At 50.5% G+C, this 18,979-nt stretch overlaps 1 protein-coding gene across 13 annotated transcripts in view; it reads right to left on the reverse strand.

Moving 5' to 3' along the window:
- Positions 1 to 467: 467 nt before the first annotated feature.
- NCAM1 (neural cell adhesion molecule 1) overlaps positions 468 to 18,979 on the reverse strand; it is a 91,954-nt gene continuing 73,442 nt past the window's right edge. For 7 of the 13 annotated variants that reach the window (XM_027699466.1, XM_027699465.1, XM_027699464.1 and 4 more), the window contains 6 exons: positions 18,686 to 18,810; positions 17,514 to 17,694; positions 8,042 to 8,249; positions 7,422 to 7,538; positions 5,583 to 6,356; positions 468 to 4,276 (listed from right to left, as the gene is read on the reverse strand). In XM_027699466.1, the coding sequence (XP_027555267.1) occupies positions 4,156 to 4,276; positions 5,583 to 6,356; positions 7,422 to 7,538; positions 8,042 to 8,249; positions 17,514 to 17,694; positions 18,686 to 18,810 (1,526 nt within the window). In that variant the 3' untranslated portion in view covers positions 468 to 4,155. Of the gene's footprint in view, positions 4,277 to 5,582; positions 6,357 to 7,421; positions 7,539 to 8,041; positions 8,250 to 14,074; positions 14,424 to 17,513; positions 17,695 to 18,685; positions 18,811 to 18,979 lie in introns of those variants that run through there. The other 6 variants (XM_027699471.1, XM_027699468.1, XM_027699467.1 and 3 more) reach the window with 3 other exon arrangements.

Here is an 18,979-nt window from a genome sequence, read left to right on the forward strand (position 1 = left end):
CGAATTTCTGAAAGTATTCCTAAGAAAAAGTAAATAGACCCCACCCCTTGCAACCCCCAGACTAGAAAAATTCAACTTGGGCATTTTGGCAGTTTTTGGTTAAAATTTAGGAAAAAAGATATAAAGACCCTCAATTGAATTCATTTATTAAATAAAATCATTAGATTCAACACTCATTAATCAAGGTCAGGCATCCAATTCAGGATGGGTTAAGGAGATACTTTTAAAGCCAAAACTCACACCTTCCATAGCCACACAACAGAGAAGTGCCTTTTTTTGAGGGAGGGGAAAAAAAACTGTCCCTGTTTCACAGCAGCCATGGAACTGCATCTGTGTGCTTGTTATCCAAGGGAAATAAAGAAATAAATGCAGTGGGGTAAAGACACAAACTTTAAAACACTGTTGGGACCTGGCAGAGCAGCTAAAGAAGGGCAGACTGTAGGCAGCAGCAGCATTTTTTTTTGTAATTTTTATTTGAACACAGTATTCTGACAGAATGCAAAGTCAAAATCCTCAGTTAGTATCAGTATTTACACCAGTGAGAATGGGGATAAAGGTGGACTCGATGTTTCACTCGGTAAAAAGATTTTTTGTTTTTTTCTTTTTTTAACAAGATAGAAGGCCCCCAAAAGTAGGGAATGCTGGGGAAGGATGGCAATGGAGGGGCTGAGAACAACTACCAAAAACAGCCTAGGTGTGAAAAATGTGGGGTTTGAAGGCTCCATAGAAAAGTGTGTGAAAATAAAAGTCCACTCTCAAAGCTGAAGGACGGGATGCACTGTCGTCACCTTCACGCATGGGCAGCACAATGTCAGCGCTCCTGGGGACCCTCGTGGGGATGGGCACACACACCAACACACACAGTGCCCAGGGGCTGGGCTGGCACCTCCTCACAGCTGGAACTCAGAGCAGGGAAGCCTGGGCTGCCCTGGGAACGGGCAACTGGTACATTAAATTAATGACCCCCCATTAAGGGTGAGAGACAAAGCACTGCAAGGACTGGGAGGAGTTGAAGAAGGAGCTCACAGGGTTCACTCCTGCTTGGAGTGGTGCTCACTCCACCCGTGGAATGGTTTGGGTTGGAAGGGACCTTGAAGCTCCAACCCCAGACCCAGTGTCAGTGTGGGGGCTGGGCTGGGCTCTGGGCTGGGCCCCTTTTCCAACGGAAAGGCCAATCCAGGGGGGAGTTCCCCCTTTTCACCCGACAGGGGCTGAGGGTTGGCACTGGGCATTAAGGTTGTCTCCTGCCAGCTCAGCTCTCAGGGGTTAGAACTGGGGAGGGCCAACACACAGATGACAAAACCAGCCCAAACTCTGCAGAGATCTGACAAACTGAGGGCACCCAGAGCTAACTGAGGTACCATGGATCTGACCAACTGAGCTCACCCAGAGCTAACGGAGGTACCACAGATCTGACCAACTGAGCTCACCCATGGGAACAGAGGTACCACTGATGTGACAAACTGAGCTCACCCCCAGGGACAGAGGCACCCACTGCTGCCCCAAAGCTCCCTGGTGCAGACACACCCCGGGAGCTCCTTGTGCTGCCTTTTCCAGGTGGGTTTCTCGGGAAAACAAAGCAATCCTAAGGACTGTGAGCCAAACTTCCCCCCCAGTTCCACCAATACTGCTGTGCTGGGTCATGCAAGGGCGGGATCTGATGCGGGGCTTTGGGGTGAGGCCCCGTCCTGCCCCCATATCCCACCGGGATGGGCCCTGCACCTCCAGCCATCCCCCCCGGGCATCCCAGGAGCTGAGGAAAAAATGCAAAAAACCCCACACTTAGCAAATGACAAGACCATTATTTCCCACAGTTGGAAGTGATGTGATGCTGCTGGAACAGACTGCACTCCTTCCAAGGACACACGGATGGAAGTGGCTCCACTGACCTGAGCCAACTGCGGCCTCCAAACCCCCCTCATCCTCCTGCTCCTCACCACACTCAGCTCGGGTTGGTTTTCTCATTTAAAGGCTTCTGTTCTCTGTAAGAGTTGTTCTCTTTTCGTTTTGTTTGTTTGAAATTCCTGAATATTTTTTTTTCTCTTCAAATCTGAACTAGCGCTACACCTTCCACATCCAAACTATGTTGAAGCTTTTATTATTTCAATACTATGACAAAAAACACGGTTCACACTAAAATAGTCACGCACCCACAGTGCACAAGCTTGCAGATCTAAAGTAGAATTAAAAAAAAAAAGAAAACAAAAGAAACAAAAACAGGAAAAAAAAAAGGAGGGGAAAAAAAAACCCCAAAACCCCAACAGAAGGAACATCTCTATACAATGGGCTGGTCTCTCCCTACACGCCTCTGCCTCCCTTCTGCTCAAAGCACCTTTTCACCCCCAAATCTCAGCGTTGCTCCATGATTCCTGATGAGAAATGCCATTTTCAGCTGCCCCCCTCCATGATTTCAACACAGGTGCTACGTCACCCCCTTTCCCAGCTCCTAAGACACGATGCCAGGGGGCCACCACTGGCATCCCTGGCACTGATTTCCAAGCACTTGCTCCTGATTTCGGGTTTTTGGTTCTGCAGAGCACAGACTCAGCACACACAGGGGATGGGACAGGACGGGAAGGGTCACTGGGAAGGGACCTGCAGGGATCAGCTGGTCCAGCCCCACCAGCAGGAGGGGTCTGGCACCTGCCCAGCACCTTTGGGCAAAGAGCCTTTGTTTTAAAATGTGCTTTCCAGGGCCACGGGATGTGGGATTTACTGACACTGGGATTTACTGGCATCGAAATAAGGGGGAACTGATGCAGTCAAACATCTGAGCCCAGACCAGCCCCAACTGTACAATCTCCCTTCTGCTCCTCGGAGCTCCGGGAGGGTTCCAGGAAGGAAAGGGGAGAATGTCCTAAAAAAGCAGAGATGATATTTCTCTTATGCAGTCAGGCCCAGGTCCAGCAAGGGACTTCAACTAAATTTAAGAATAGAAGGACTTTCTCCAGCAATTCCCCCATTCCAAGGAGAGCCTGGATTTATGTGGATTGCTGGATAAAGACCTTGACTGGTGACAAGTGGTTTGAATACCCCCCACCCCCCAAAAAAAATCCCAAACCGAACCCCAGCATCACTTTTCTTCTTACTCCAGTAAGAAATAATAATAATAATAATAACAATAATAATAATAATAACAATAATTAAGAAAAGATAAAGGGGAAACAACTACTGTAAACATCCATGTTTGAAAATGTCTCCCTTTGCAAAGCAAGCATGCTGCTACCCTAGAGTCTAGAGACTGGATTGACTTCCAAACAAAAAAAAAACAAAAAAAAAAGGCAGCTATTTTACACATCCATTTAAACACAACAAAAGTTAAAAAAATATTTGTCAATTGTAAACACTGGAAAGAACAAAAGTTGGCAAAAAAAAAAAAATTAACATAAAATTTAAAGAAATGTAGAGTCTGAATACTGCAAATTGAAATACATCCCCCGAAGCTGCAATTTTGGCATTCTTCCTAAAAAATAGATAATAATAAACCCCAAATAAATGTCTAACGTGGCAAACAGAATTCAGTCACAAAGGGCTCGAGACACTTTGCATACTGAACAAATACAAGGTGAACAGAAATTATAACTTATTTATGAGGCTTTACATATTTCAAACTCGACTGAAAAGTATAAAAATAAATTGTGGACTTTGTTCTTTAAGTACCAGCCGTGCCCAGCAGCACAGTGGTTATATCTGCTATACTAACAAAGGAAACAACAGGGTCTCTTTGATTATTTTTTTTTGTCTTTTTTGTGTTTTTTTTTTTTCTTTTTGTCTAGGACTAGTTGATTCTGAGCTTCCCAACCACATTGCAAACGGTATTGCAACTTTTGCTTCTCTGAATATACCCAGGGTCAGCCAAGCCCTGATTTGGTTACGGGTTTAACCCTGTTTTTAACATGTATTACTTTTTAAAAGCAAGTGCACAACGAATAGAATCTTTCTAGAAATAGTAAAAAAAAAAAAAAAAAAGAAAATAAAAAACCAAAAAGAGAAGAAGAGAAGAAAATAAAAGAAAAAAAGAGACATTCCCCCCTCCCCCCATTTATGCATTTTCTGGTTTGTTTGTTTGTTTAAAAAAGGCAACAGACACTAGAGGAATGAGATGGGTGTGTGGGCTGTGATTTCAATGCTCTCTCGTTGTCTCCCCGGTGCTGATCATGCTTTGCTCTCGTTCTCATTTGTTTGTGTGGCTTCGTTGGGGACCGTCTTCACTTCTGCTGGAGGGGTCTTCCTGTCTGTCACCTGCACTTCGGATTTGTCTTCTACTGGGATTTTCCTGGGGAACAATCACCAAAATGGCAGAGTTTAGAGGCACAGAAATGCAGGCTGGGTGAGCTGATAAGGAAAGAACATCTTTCTGGAGCCCACACCTCGCTCTGGCTGAGCAAAATGAGCATTTCCTGATGCAGAGAGAAGTAAAACCAAACTCAGTCCCCCCCAGCCCAGCTTCACCTCGCTCTGGATTCATCTTTTTTTGCTTCTCCTGCCCTGGGCTAGCACGAGGCAGGACGAGGGTGCAGCTGCAGGGGCTCGAGGTGGGCAAAGAGGAGCCCCAAGGAAACTCTCCTGGTTGCCAAGGAATTCCACTTTACCACCCCAGTGCCCTGGTCAAACAGGCTGTGTTTTTAGCAGAAACCCCTTTTTTTTGCCTACAGGAAGCCAGTCCCAGAATTTCCCAGCACGTTGCAGGAAGTGAAACACGGAAGATGGGAGTTTTCCCAGGTGGAAGGGAGGTGACCACCTCCACAGGCTCTGCCAGCAGCTGCCAGCCCAAACCAGCACAGCACCAGTGCTCCTGCCCAACCCCTGCCCCACAGCTGGGCACCCTCCCCCAGCCACCCAGGGCAGCTTCTCCTGCTCTTTCCACTCTCCTGCCAAACACAAGGTGCAGACCCCTCTCAGCTGAGGGATGTGGATCCTCTCCAGATGGCACAAGGCTCCAAAGGGCCCTGCCTGGGGACGTGCTGCTGCTCTCAGAATAAATCAGCTGGGTAGAAAGGAGACCTGGTACAGCTGGTGGAGACTCATCCCTAATCCAACACTCTGCCAGGTTATCCTGACCCCACTGCTCCCCTCTCAGACAGCACCACGCTGCCTCATCCTCCTGCCAGCTCAGGGACAACTCCAGAGGTTCCTGGCTGTCACAGTTCCACATGGCACTGGTTTTTGTGCCCAGCCTTACACTGAGTGTGTTCTGAATTTCCACTGATCTGTCAGGAAATGGAATTTGGGTGGTTGTGCTCATTGACCTGCAGGAACTCAGCTCTTCCTTTGCACCAAACTGAACTATTTCTGCTCTCTTCCATAAAAGAATAACCCACGATAGACAAAGCTGCACAAAAGTCTGAGGAACAACACATTCACAACAAATTCCCAGGTTTCTTTTCTCTGCTTCCCTGGCACAGCCTACTCCTGGCTTTCCTCCTGGACCTCTCAAGCCAAGCCCTGTCGGTTCAGTGGTGAGTTAGTTCGCTAAGGAAACGGTGAGATTAGTTAAGAGAACACCCAACAAGGACACAGCACGAGCACCAGGGCACAAGAGACACAGCACACAACCAACACAAGAGTAAAGGTGGCCGTACTCGGTCTTTGCAGGCGCAGCGGGTACAGAGCTGTCTGCAGTGGAAGGACCAGGCTCGTGAGCTTGCCCACCAGCCACACTGGCAGGAGCAGTGCCAAGAGCCGCAAAAACATCCTTTGCAAGATCAATGTCTGGTGTCTTGAAGGCCCCTTCGTCCATTTTAAAGTCCTCGTTCTGGGAGGGGTTGGCGGTGCTGCCCGAGGCAGCCTCGCTCTTCACGTTGCTCGGGTTCTTGGGCGTCTCCGTGGGACTCTTCACTGTGCCGGGCTGCACAGGCTCCTTCTCGGGGCTCTTGGTGCTGGGGGCCTCCTGCTTGGGCTCTGCTGGAGCCGGAGGGCTCGTGAGGTTGGCGGGGCCGGGGGCAGCCGGCTTGTTCCCAGCCGCCGCCGCTTTGGAGGCCTCGGCGGTGCTGGGGCTGAGCACCGCGCCCTGCCCCGGCAGGACACTTGAAGACAAACTGTTAGAGGCCGGAGCAGAGCTCGGGGTGTCGCTGAGGTCAACGAGAGGGGCCACTTTGGGGGTGGAGGAGGGCGGCGGTGACGACCCCGAGGTGGCGGCCGCCCCTTTGGCCGGGGTGGCCTGGCCGGGCGACGCGGCGCTGGAGTCGGGGGCGGCCGCGGCCGGAGGGGCAATGCTGGAGGTCAGCGTGGTGCTCTCGCTGGTGGGGCTGTTCTGAGCAGTGGCAAAGGTTTCAGTGATAGTGTCAGAGTTAGTGGTGCCCGTGGTGACAGAAGGCAGCATGTCCTCCACGGTGGCTGCGGTGTCGGCGGGGTGCCTGCGGGGGGGACAGGGGCAGAAGAGAAATAGAGACAATGAAGCCCCCCAAACGACAGCAGGGAAAGGGGGGGGCAGAGAGGGAGAGTGAGGAGGTGGAGCAGAACCAGCTGGTTATGACACACACACACACACAACACGGAGAGGGACTCAGGAGGAGCAGAGACTTTCAGAGGTCAAACATGCAAAGGGAGCAAGGGAAGAGTGAGGGTAACTAGGAGAGAAAAAAAGGCAAAGAGGATGTGACCTGCAGGAATGGCTTGTTCACAGAGAGTTTTGGTTCAGGTCTGAGGCAAAAGGAAACCTGCCAACTTGCAGAGACTCTTCTCTCTCAGCCTAACTTTGCTCTCGGTGCTTCCCCCTGAGCTCCCAGGGAAGCTTCCTGCCAATGCCCTGAGCCTGCAGCCCTGTGCTACTTGTCACCACAGCATGGTCCCAGTGCAGGACCCCTGAATCCAACCCCTCACCTTGCCCTGTCCTTTCCCCTGCAGGCTGGCCTGAAGGCCTGCAAGGCCCTCATCAAGCCACACAAAGCACATTTCTTTTCACACGTGATGCAGACTCAGGGCCCAGTTCAGTTCCCTGATGTGAACAAAGCTCACACGGGAGCTCTCAGCCCTCTCTCAGAATACTCAGACTTGCTCTGCCTCCTCCACAGCAGAGCCCAAGCTCCTCTGCTGCTCTCAGAGGGTGCTCTCAGGGGGTTCAGGCTCTCCTCCAGCACTGCTGGGCACGGCTCACACAGCACTCGCTGCCAGCCGGGGCTGACTCTGCTCTGGATCCTCTGCAGTGAACATGGGCAGGTGTTTGATCTCCACACCGGGCAGGGCTGGCACAGACAGGCCTTTCAGGACACTCTGCTCCATTCCAGTGCTGGGAATAGGAGTCACTGAATCTTGAGAGGAGGCACTTCCTCACTGGCACATCACCAATCGCAGGCGGAGGTTTTACCTTTCTTCCTCTCTTCCTGCCCTAAGTTGTGCTCACGGGAGACCTCGAGCGTGAGATGGGGGCAGCTGAGGGCACTGCAGTGCCCCTGTGCTAGGACTGGCTAATGCCAACATACTCTGGCTCTGTCAGCGGGGTGGTCTCGTTGGGCTCCGTGTGTTTGCCCCCGTCGTGGTTGGGGGTCCGCTCCTCCTCCGTCCGCACCTCCACGATGGGCTCCTTGGACTCATCTTTCCTGCAGGGAAGGAATTGCACCGAGATTGGAGCCCACTCACAGGAACCCTCCTGCAAAGACACGCTGCCAACACCCACAGTGAGGGACAGACACCCCGGGCTAAACACGGGGCACTCCTCGGGGTCACTTCTTCTTCCCCACAGCACACAACTCCAGCGGCACGTCCGGCACTGGGATGTCCACTGGGCCACCCCTCTGATGGCCACCAACAGGAACGAGACAAAACCAGAGCAACAACTGCAGAAACACCTTCCTGGAAGCACAAAGAACCCCAGAACCTTCCCAGCACCCTCCCATCAGAGCCGAGGAACCCCCGGCTCGCTGGGACAGCTCCTCCTCCCGGAGCTGCTGGGGACAGGAGCGGTGGCAGGGGCAGCACTCACGAGATGGGGATCAGGGGCAGTGGCAGGGGCAGTACTCACGAGAAGGGGAATAGGGGCAGTACTCACGAGAAGGGGAATAGGGGCAGTACTCACGAGAAGGGGAACAGGGGCAGTACTCACGAGAAGGCAGCTTTTCCCTCCTCCATGTCCTTGCCCTTGGCCCCGGGGCCGGATTTGCCGCACATGTTGACCGCGATGCACATGAGGAGCCCACACTTGTTGAGGAAGTAGCAGGTGACGTCCACGGCCACCAGCAGGGCCACGAACACCACGACCAGGATGCCAATGATGGCAGCAGTGCCCAGGCCTGCCGTGGGGCTGGTGCTGGCTTCAGAGACCAAAGAGAGAAGAAGAGAGGGCACTGTGGTTAAAAGGTGGGTCAGGGCTTGATTTTGGGTGCACTTAAGGTTACAGGCACAGGAGGCTTTCGGAAGGTTCACCCTCTCTCTAGCAGCCTTGTGTTATAACCTGGGCTTTATCCTACGCAGGACAAGCTCAAAAGATGGATTCCCGTGGTCCTGACAGGGCTTTGCCCATCTCTGTTGGGGTAAAGCCTGGAAAGCCAACAGCAGAAACCTCTTCTGCCGTGGCACACACCCAGCTGGGACACTGAAGGGCTCCAGCTTCCCTCCACCACCTCCTCAGGAGGTTGTGTCTGGGGTCCAGAGTGGCTCTGGCACTGCCAGCCTGGCCCAAAAACCAGTGGAAGTAAAGCCCAGACTCTGCAGCAGGACTTGCCCAGGTGGGACACAAAACACTGGGTGATACCTGTGGGGCCTCAGTGGTGGAACTGGAAGGAGTTAAACCCCTTCCTGCAGCTCAGGGAAGACCCAGCTCTGCAGAACTGGGTTATCCAGAGACAGCTGAGCTCACAGTGAGTGCTCAGGAGTGTTCTGGCTGAGGGACACACAACCCAAGAGCCTTCTGAGGAAGCAGGTGGCAAAGAGAAGCAGCTCTGCCACTCTGCTGATGCTGCCCTGGCCCCAGCACTCCCTGCTCCTCCACAGCCCATCTCCACCACCTTCCCCAGCTGCAGAACAGAAAACAATACCTTGCCTTTTCCAGCAGACAAAGGGACAGCGGGTGAGAGGTGGGGATGGAGGCCCAGGAAATGCTCTATATGGGGCTGCCCACACAGCACCAACTCCAGGGCAAGTGGAGTTTAAATTCCTACCTGCTCCTAAACTGCTCAGCCTTCCCTTAGAGACAGGGAGGGGACAAACACACCAGAGAGTCCTGTCCAAACCAGCAGGCACAGCTGCAGCTTCTCAGGCTCCTTCTCTCACCCCCTGAGCACCAAGTGCTTTGTGTTCCCCTTGTTCTGTTCAGAACAACTCCTGCCAAGCTGCCCATCTGCAGGCAGAGCATTTGGTTGGTGGCTCATACAGTTCAACACCTCTTTAGGAGGTACCAAACCACTCCAAACCTGTTGGTTGGTCTCAGCCATCACATCATTTACCTCCCAGGACGGGACTGTGCCCTCAGCAAAGGCTTGTGCCTCTCACAGAGCTGATGATTCCTGAGACAGCGGGGCAAAAGCATCATAGTTGCCATCACTCAGAGGAGGATTGTGGTTTTTCTTTCAGTTAAGATGCAATTCTAGTCATTTCTACCTCATTTTTTACTGCTGGATGTCACAACCCCCACACCCCGGCAATCTTTGCTTTGCAGAAACACCCAGCAAAGCACCTCTTTCCCTCAGCCTGATTTATGTTGACTTTGACAGGTGGAAAGGTCCTTTGGAGGGCTCACAGACAGAGCCAGACCCCCCTGGCACACACTGCCTTGCTTCAGAACAGGAGACAGAACACCCTTGGCCTGAGGCAGGGAAGTGCTGCCTCATCCTGTGACCCTGAGATGTACCAAGGAGCTCAGACTGCAACAGGAGAGGATCCAAAAGCACCTGCCTGACACTGGGATCCAGCACAACATGTGTCCCCCAGCCCAGCCCCTGCCAGCATCCTGCATCACTGAGGGAATTAATCACCCTCTGATGTGTGCAGGGAGGGAGCAGGTCATGGATTTTCCCTCTCCTAATGTATTCAGGACTCTTGTGTGAATTATTCAATAATTAACGTGTTGCTGTTCACATCAGCTCCTGGAAGAAAAGCTGAAGATGTGTCAAACTTCTCATCCACATCTCCTGGGTTAGAGCTCCTTGGCAGGCTCCTGAAGGTGCACTAAGGAAATAATCCCAGACAGGATTACAGGATAACAGCTCCCTGTGTGCCTCCAGAATACACCTCATCCCTGTCACCAGAGCTGGAGGGAGACAAAAATATTTCATCCTGGGACTTCCATGTCCTAGAAAACACCTTCTGGAAAATTCCATTCTAACAGAGTCCTGCTCTTTGCTTCCTCTCCCTGCCAAGACCTGCCAGCATCAGCCCAAGGCCCCTCAAAGGCAGGAATTATCTGTGGCACAAACCACCTCAAGAGCCCTGTAGTTTTTGTGCATTGCCCACACCTCGTCTGTGACTCACAGATGAATCAGGGAAACATCACAGTCCTGGGGGAAGAATTAAAATGATCAATTCCTGGAAACTCAGCCAGTGTGACTTCAGAAGGGGCTGGCTGAGGTCACTGCAGCCCCATGTGCAGCAGAACAGGACGTGGGATAAATCAAATATCTTCATTTTGGAGTGAAGATACAAGGTTCTAAGGCTGGAAACAGAGGGTGGGGGAGCTCAGCCAAGGAATAATGTATGGAATTGCATCCCCAAAACTGCCAAGAGCTCCCAGGTCACAGTGGCTGTGCTGTCACCTGGAGCAGTCACTGCCCTGGAACCCTGAACCCTCTTGCACCAGGGTCCAAACCCCACCAGGCTCCACCACCCTTAGAGCTCCCATTCCTGCTCTGATGGCCCCAAAATGACCCAAAATGTTCTCTCTGAACACCCAAAGCAGAGCTCCTGAGCAGGCACAAGCCCTCCCTCCTCATCTCCCCTCCCTTCCAGCCCATTCTGTGCCCCCCTGCCCCGGGCTGGGGAGATCCAGGGCAGATCTGCAGGGAGATGCCCTTGTTTCTGTGCTGTTCTTACATTTTGCACTGCAGACAATCAAACTGGGCCCGGGTAATCGCCTGCAATTTGGCTTTTTCTGGGCTAGGAAGAAAGCCCTGCAATTTTCAGGAACTTCCAAACCTCTTCTGCTAAGCTGAGTTTTATAAATTCGAATTCATGACATAAATTGATATTCCAAATCCTTCAGAGATCAGCAATAAGGAAGAATAATTTAAGAATCCTTCATGACCCCTTGAACTTGGAGGCTGTTGGTGCTGCATTTCTTTTTCCTGTATATATTTTGCAAAGGAATTTTGCTATTGCTATAAAATGCAGAAAGCATGTGGTGTGTTATTCCTTTTCACAGACTGTCACATCTGATTAAATTAAATTGATCTACAAATGCTTCCAGGAACTATTGACTCCATTCTACAGCAGAATTCAGGTTTTATTTAAGGAAACTAATATTTAGACATCCCTAAAGAGTTTGTTGGGGTCTAAAACAATTCTGTGTAGAAAAGAAATGTATAAATAAATAGTCACTGTTGAGCACCAGCTGCTCACACCGTGTATGAGAGGACATGTAATAAATAGATGTTGGACATTTCTGACCTGATCCAGAGCACATTCAACCTTTCCATTAATCCCCCTTTTGCTATTCTCAGGACTAGGAGGAATAACATTTCCACAAGTTAAATAAGGAAACACAAAACATTAAAAAACTTCTGGAGTCCTTAATTCTAAAGAAGTGAAGAATTTATTAATTACAAATTATTTTTTTTTTCAATGGAAAATGAGCTTCCTGCAAGACTGACTTTTCTAACACCCTCATTTTACAGTGTACAACAAAATGACCCACGGATTTTCCTTTCTGCAGCTCAGCTGTACAGACACATGCCCTGCCAGGGAGAGATCAGCTGTGTCTTCCTAGTGGGGTCTCAGCTAGGGAATGTTCAGGCACAGGCAGACAAGGAGACAGAGAGGGATGGAGAGGAGCAGGTATGATTCCAGGCATTTCAGAAGTCCCACAGTATTTGGCAAGAGAAAAGGAGTACAAACAAAACAAATAAAAATTCATTTCATGCATCAGAAAAAAATAAAACCCACCCCAAAAAAACAAAACCCAGGAGAGAAGCTCTTTGTTCTCAGTGGATGCCAACAGCTTTGATCTGAAGTGTCCCTGGAAGAAGGGGAGATGGGTTTAACAGCCTCCTTCCCTCAAACCTTCCACTGGCCCAGGTTGTTCCAGCCTGGCCTTGGACACTTCCAGGGATCCAGGGGCAGCCACAGCTCCCCTGGGCAACCTGTGCCAGGGCCTCCCCACCCTCCCAGCCAGGAATTCCTTCCCAACATCCCACCAACCCTGCCCTCTGGCAGAGGGAAGCCCTTCCCTGGGTCCTGCCACTCTTGTCTCTCTGCACCTTCCCACCATCAGGTCACCCCAAACCCCTCAGGTTTCCAGCAGAAAGGAGCCCTTCCTGTATATATTCCCTGCTGACCAGATTCCTGTTTGCTGTTCAATATGATAGGATTAATTCTAAGTAATTCAGCCACAGAAATGATCTCTCCCCTGCCTGTCTGGTGGAGGAGCCCCTCAAACCCTCCCTGTCCAAGGCACCTCTCCTTGGCCAGAACAACCCCCAGAGCTGCTCTCTCTCCACACCACACTCAAGTTAGAGTTTATCCAAGGTAATTTCAATAACTGTGACTTGGGTGAGATCCATCTCAGCCTCAGCCAACAACCTCCCTCTGCAGAGGAGGGGAGACCCACAAAGAGCTGACAGCAGATCTACAAATGACCTTGATTAGCTCAGTTATAGGGGAAATCACACCAGTTTTTAGTACTGTGATTACTTTGCTGTAATCACTTCACAGTGATTTACTTTTCAGTACCACTAAGGTGTAAACTCAGAAGATGTAACACGTTCTCTACGCTCTAAAACACTGAAAATGAGGGTTTTCTAAAAAAAAAAGGAGAAATCCACAGGCTTTTATGTGCGACACCTGCACCAAGTTTTTCATTTATAATTTAGATAGAAAAGCAGTTCACAAATCAGGATGAACAAGGTCTGAATAAACACAGCAGAGATTTATGTGCAGAGCAGAAAACGACTGAGGGCAGGGCTTTGTTTGTCCCTAAAAGGATTCTGTTAGAGAGATTCATCCCACCCAGCTGAGAGCATTTGAGACATTCCTGTACAGACACTTCAACAACTGAGTCAACAATTTCATCCCTGGCCACCTCAGCCCTGCTCAGAAAGGAGAGACCCCATTTACAGAAGAGCATCAGAGCCAAAGGGATTTCCCATCACCAAGAAAATTCATGAGGGGCAGTGCTGGGTTTGGGGTTGGGTTGGTTTTTATGGTGTGGGGGTTTTTTTTGGGGGGGTGGGCGTTGTGGGTTTTTTTGTTTGTGTTTTGTTGGGGTTTTTTTAAAGTAAGGAGCAAAGAAAAAAAAAAGTCACCTGAAATTTGTTCAGATGCAGAAATGCAAACACACAGCAGTTGGCAGCAAAGATGCTTCTACTGCACCAGTTCACAGCGAGGATTAATAACCCTGCCTGGCAGTGTCACATGCACAGTTAACCAGGAATATTATTGAGGATCAGTAGGAATAATAATAATAATAATTTAGCTGGGCAGGTAACTAAGCTTTTCTGTTAAAGTGGCAAGGAAGGGGGATCTCTGGGAGGGTGGGAATGCAGCAGTGGGGACCAGGAGGGGTTAGACAAGCATCCAGTGCAGCTCTGCCTGCACCCCAGGGCCAGGGGACTGCCAGGGGTTCAGGGCCAGGGGACTCCCAGGGTTCAGCCCCAGGGAGGAGGGAAACAGGAACCTCCTCAGTGTGATTCCCACCACACGTTCCCAGTCAGCACATCAGGAGAACCTTCCATGGCCACAGCTGTGAGTCCACGAGCCAAAGCCCCCCCAGACCCAAGCAGCAGGATGGTCTCGGGCAAATCTTCTGTTTCTCTTTACAGTCTGTGGGTTCAGACTCGTGGCTGGGCCTTTAGAAAGCTTTTTTTTTGCACAAGACAGTGACGATCAGCACCAGATGTGCAGAGAAATCAGGAAAAAGCAGAATCTTAAAGGCTTTCACCATTGTACCTTCCTTTGATGGAAACAGCAAGCAAACGACACAAAAAAAAATTCTTTCTTTACATCCATTAAAAAGGGCAAATTCATTACAAGTAACAAAAAAAAATGTTAAAGAGAAAAAACTCGGCTTAAACCTTTTTTTCCTTGTTACAAAATACTGACTCTTTCAAATTAAACATTTTTTTTAAAGTGTTCTGTGTTTGTTTCTTTTTTTTTTCTCTGAACTGACACGATCCTCTGAAGCAAAGTTATCTGCTTTCACACCTTGGTGGGACCTTTTCAAGCAAATATTGCTTTATTTTATTTTCTTTTTTTAAGTTTCTAACAGAGCAAAAGCAGAGTCACTGCAGAGAGAAGCAATGAAACAAAGGAGGACGACGTTGATGGACTTCCCAAGGTCGCTGCAGGTGCCAGACAATGGTTCCCAGGAGGGGAAAATATGGTTGTTTAAAAACAAATTTGGTGCATGTGGCAAGCGTGGATGTGTCCCGTGAGATCCAAGGTGACATGTATGACGACAGACATAGGAAAGGGCAAGGGGGGGAAAAAGGGAGAGGGGAGGGAAGAAAGGAGGAGGAAGAAAAAAAGAAAGAAAGAGAGAGAGAGAAAGAGAGAAAAATAGATAAAAAAAATTAGGTCATAAATACAGAAAAACATAAGAATCCAAGGTCTATTTAATTTCGTAAATTAAAATGGCTCAGGGGGTTCAAGGATCAGCACATTCACGACAAAAGGGCTGGGGCAGAAGCTCAGCAAAGCCCAAAGCTGCAGAGCAGGGTCCAAGGCAGGGCTGAGGGGGTTTGCAAGCAAATGAGATTAGGACTGATGGAACAGAGGGCTCAGCGAGAAACACAAGGAAGTGGTTATCTGGTATTTGAAAGGACAACGCTGCCTTTTACACCAACAAAATAAAGGAAAGAAAAGCTTTTGTGGAGCAGACAATCCACCTGCCTGGCCAAGCCCTGCCCCAAAGCCTGGACTTGGATATATCCAGGTGACTAAACCCTGAGGAAGCACCAAGGTCTCAGGAATACACTGACTGTTCCCTTCAGCTGCTTGTGAACCACTCCAGTGCAATCACTGTTATTATTATTACTGAAACAGTGCCCCTCTCCTTCCAGCCACACCGTGCAGACCATGGGAACAAAGGGCTCTCCATGATAAATAAACACATATTTGGTCTTCAGGGAATTCCCAGCTATTGCTACCAAAGCCATGTGAGAGGCACTGGCTCTGACCTGCCCCGTGCTGCTCCTTTTGAAATCAAACTGGAAAAGCAAAATGCCAGGAGAACAACGAGAGGAAGGGAAGGAACACCCAGAGCCCCTTCCCTGCTGCAGGCTGGCACTGGAGCCAGCAGAAAACCTGCTCCCTGAAAATATTCTCCTCCAGTGCTGTTGTAGTTTGGGGATCAGCTCAGGGAACCAAAGGGTCTGGAAACACCTTGCGAGGTCAAAATGGCAAAAACCCCAAGAGACAGAGCCCCAAAGCCAGCTCTGACCACGTCACTGCCCAGGGCTCTGCTGCATCCAGCTGCTGGGGCAATCCTGCAGCACATCTGCACTCCCAAAAACTGCTCCTCCAAGTGCTTCTGACACTTCCAAGTGCAACACTTGAGCAACAGCCTTGAATCCTGGTTCCTCCTGTGCTCCACACCAGACTAAGGGAGGGGTAACTCCAGAGAGGACAAAGAACTTTCACCTTTGACAACAAACTGGGCTTTTCTGCCCGTTTTTCAGAGGGTCCCTGCCCACATTTCTGTTGGATTTAAAGGGCTCAGTGGCATCTGAGCTCGTTACCCCTGTAATGAGGATCCCTGTGTGCTCCAGAGCCAACAGCACTCCCCAACTCTGCTGAGGCCCCTCCCAGCTGTCCCAGGAGCTTTGTTGTCCCATCAAAGGCTAAAATAAAACACCAGCACGAGAAATCAGCAGTGGCTGCACACAAAGGACCGTGGTGGAACAGAAAGACTGATCAGTGCTCGTGACTTAACTGGGGAGACACATCCCAGGGCAAAGGAACCACCACTCACTGCTGCTCCCAACCTCGGGCTTTGGCTGCTCAGCTCTGAACTGACCTCAGGGCACCCTCTGCCAAACCACCCTCACCCTCTGCTGCCACACCAGCCACAGTTGTCCTTCAAATGGGTGAGGGGAGTCAGTATTAGAGCTGTTGAAAATGAGAATCAGAGAGTGAGTTGCTTAATGGGTTACTGAGGGTTCTTCCACCCAAAACTCCAGCCTTGTTCAAACAGCCCCCCCAGTCTCTCTTTGGCCCTGTTTCCCTCCTCCTCCTCCTCCTCCCTACCACACACACTGTCCAAGCCCAGCCCAACTGGGTCACTCATTTGTATGCTCAACAAACCATCCTCTGCCTCAGCCAGGGGTTTCAGCATCCCCAGTGCACAAGGTCTCAGCTGTTCCCTTCAGCCAGGCAGGGAGGGGGCAAAGGAGGGGGCAGAGCAAGGGCTGAGTTCTCAGGGCAAGGGAAAGAAAACAGTTGTTCTGAAGAAAAAAAACCACGGGACTGAGTTAATCTGGAAGACAGAATGGAATCAAATCGTTCCCCTCAGCACCAACCCTGGCAGGAGCTCTGGCTGTGCAGTGAGGACCTGGCTCAGGAGATCTTTAAAACTCCCCTGCCTTTAACCAGCACAACTTTCATGTACAGGGAGCCCAGCAATTCCAGCCTGAGGTTTTGGTTGCTTTGTGTGGGTTTCCCCCACCCATTTTTTTTCTGAATGTCCACATGCAGAAAAGAAATTCTGACTGGCCTTTCCACACCTTGCAAACTGCTCAGTTCCTGCAGCCCAGCTGATAGTTCTGCTTGGTTTTCATAGCAATTGTCCTTAAACCTCACTTTTTAAGCACACTAATAAGTAAAGTCTGTCTGAAACGAGCTTCCAGCAGCATTCTAACAATTCTTTTTAGTTATTTTTCCTAATTCCCTCCCCAACACTGAACAGGTGCTGTTTGAAAATTACTGTAATTTGATCTCCATTTAATTTAATAAAGAGATTTTCACTGTCTCCTTTCCCAACCACTAGCAAACCTCCTTATGCCTTCATTCCTCCAAAGGCTGAGCTGGATGGACAAACAAGCAGTAAAAGCAAGCCCAGAGCAGATCTGGGGGGGAAATCCACGTGGTGATTGCAGATTGCCCCACAGATAATAACGAGTTTCAAACGGGACCCCCACACACACACTTTCTGAGCCCAGAAAGCCTCATCTGGCAAATCCTGACCCACAGAAAGCCAACATTTCCTGGGAACAGTGAGGCAGGGGTTTGTCAGGAGCACTCCCTGCTGTACATACTGGAACAAGGACCACAGGTATGTACACTCAGGCCAGAACTAAGCTTTGGATGGGGAACCAACCGTGATCGATGGGCTGGAAGCAAGCGAGTCTCGGGGTTACTCAGGCACATTAAAGGAGGCAGCACCGGTGCATTAATTGGAAGCAGAAAACAACAAAAAGCTGTGCCAGGCATACCTGGGATGACAGTGGGCTGGGCAGACGTCCTGAAGGCGTAGTGGGCGGGTTTGGACTTGCCCTGCTGGTTCTCTGCCACCACATAGACCTCGTAGTCGGCGTTCCAGTCCAGGGACTTCAGCATCACGTGGTCGCTGCCCGACGGGAGCCTGATCTCCGGCTTCCACTCCGAGGAATGCTTCTGCAGGGCAGGGACAGGCAGGGAGACACAGCCCGGGGTCAGCAGCCAGCCTGCACAGCTCTCAGGGGGCTGGGCATGGGGAGTGGGGAGGCTGCAGCACCAGCAGGCAGCCCTCAGGTAGGGCAGAGCATCATATCTGTGTCCTTCAGCTCTGGCAGAGCATCACATCTGTGTCCCTCAGCACATCTGTGCCCCTCAGCCATGGCAGAGCATCACAGCTGTATCCCTAAGCTAGGGCAGAGCATCACATCTGTGTCCCTCAGCACATCTGTATCCCTCAGCTCTGGCAGAGCATCACAATCCACACAAACATCCCATCAATCCACCCAAACAACTCCCAGGGGGGTCAGAGGACGGTCCCAGATCCCTCCCAGTGGCAGCATGAGGAGCAGTGCCCATAAACCAAAGCACAAGTTCCACCTCAACACGAGGAGGAGCTTCTTCCCCTGGAGGGGGCAGAGCCTGGAACAGCTGCCCAGGGAGGCCGTGGAGTCTCCCTCTTTGGAGACATTCCAAACCCACTTGTTCCTGTGCCACCTGCTCCAGGTGACCCTGCCTTGGACTGGATGATCTCCAGAGGTCCCTTCCAACCCCAACTATTCTGTGAAAACATCCTCTCTAAGTGGAGAGGATGAGAGAGACCAAAACAGCCTCTTCCCTGCCCAGAATCCTGTTTTCTGCATTACCACACCCAAAGAAAATCCCTCATTTCCTCCTCTCATCTTTGCCCCATCATTAGACACCTTTCAGAGGGGCAAAAGCTGCAGCTTCTCTACCTCTCTGCCTTACAAAGAACACTTTAAGAGTGTTCTTACATATCTTAGCATGTCAAATTTAAACCAGTGACACAGATTTACCTCTTCACACAGCTCTGGCCTGATTTACCACCCCCATTCCATTCCCAGCCCGGCCTGGCCTGGCAGATCCCAGTTTTGGGGCTGTGTTGCCTGCCCAGGGAGCAGGGGACAGGCTGGGGGGGTGTCACACTCACAGCTTTGTACTTGATCAGGTAGTGTCTGATGGGGGAGCCCCCGTCGTCCTGCTTGATGACGTTCACTTTGATGGAGTTCCCGTCCTCTCCTATGTGCCCTTCCAGCTTGGGAGCGCTGGGTTCCCCTGGAACAAGGGGGGGATTTAGGTTGGTTTGTTAAAAAAAAATAAAAATCATCAGGGGAAAAGTGCTCAAAGATCAGAGGAGCAGTTCATTACCCTCAGGGTGTCAGAGCCATCCTGACCCCGACACTCTGTGTGTCCAGGGCACAAATCTCTGCCAGACCCAAGGGTT

The sequence above is a fragment of the Neopelma chrysocephalum genome, unplaced genomic scaffold, assembly GCF_003984885.1.
Source record: "Neopelma chrysocephalum unplaced genomic scaffold, ASM398488v2 Primary Assembly neopelma1_138, whole genome shotgun sequence".
NCBI classification, from domain to species: Eukaryota; Metazoa; Chordata; class Aves; order Passeriformes; family Pipridae; genus Neopelma; species Neopelma chrysocephalum.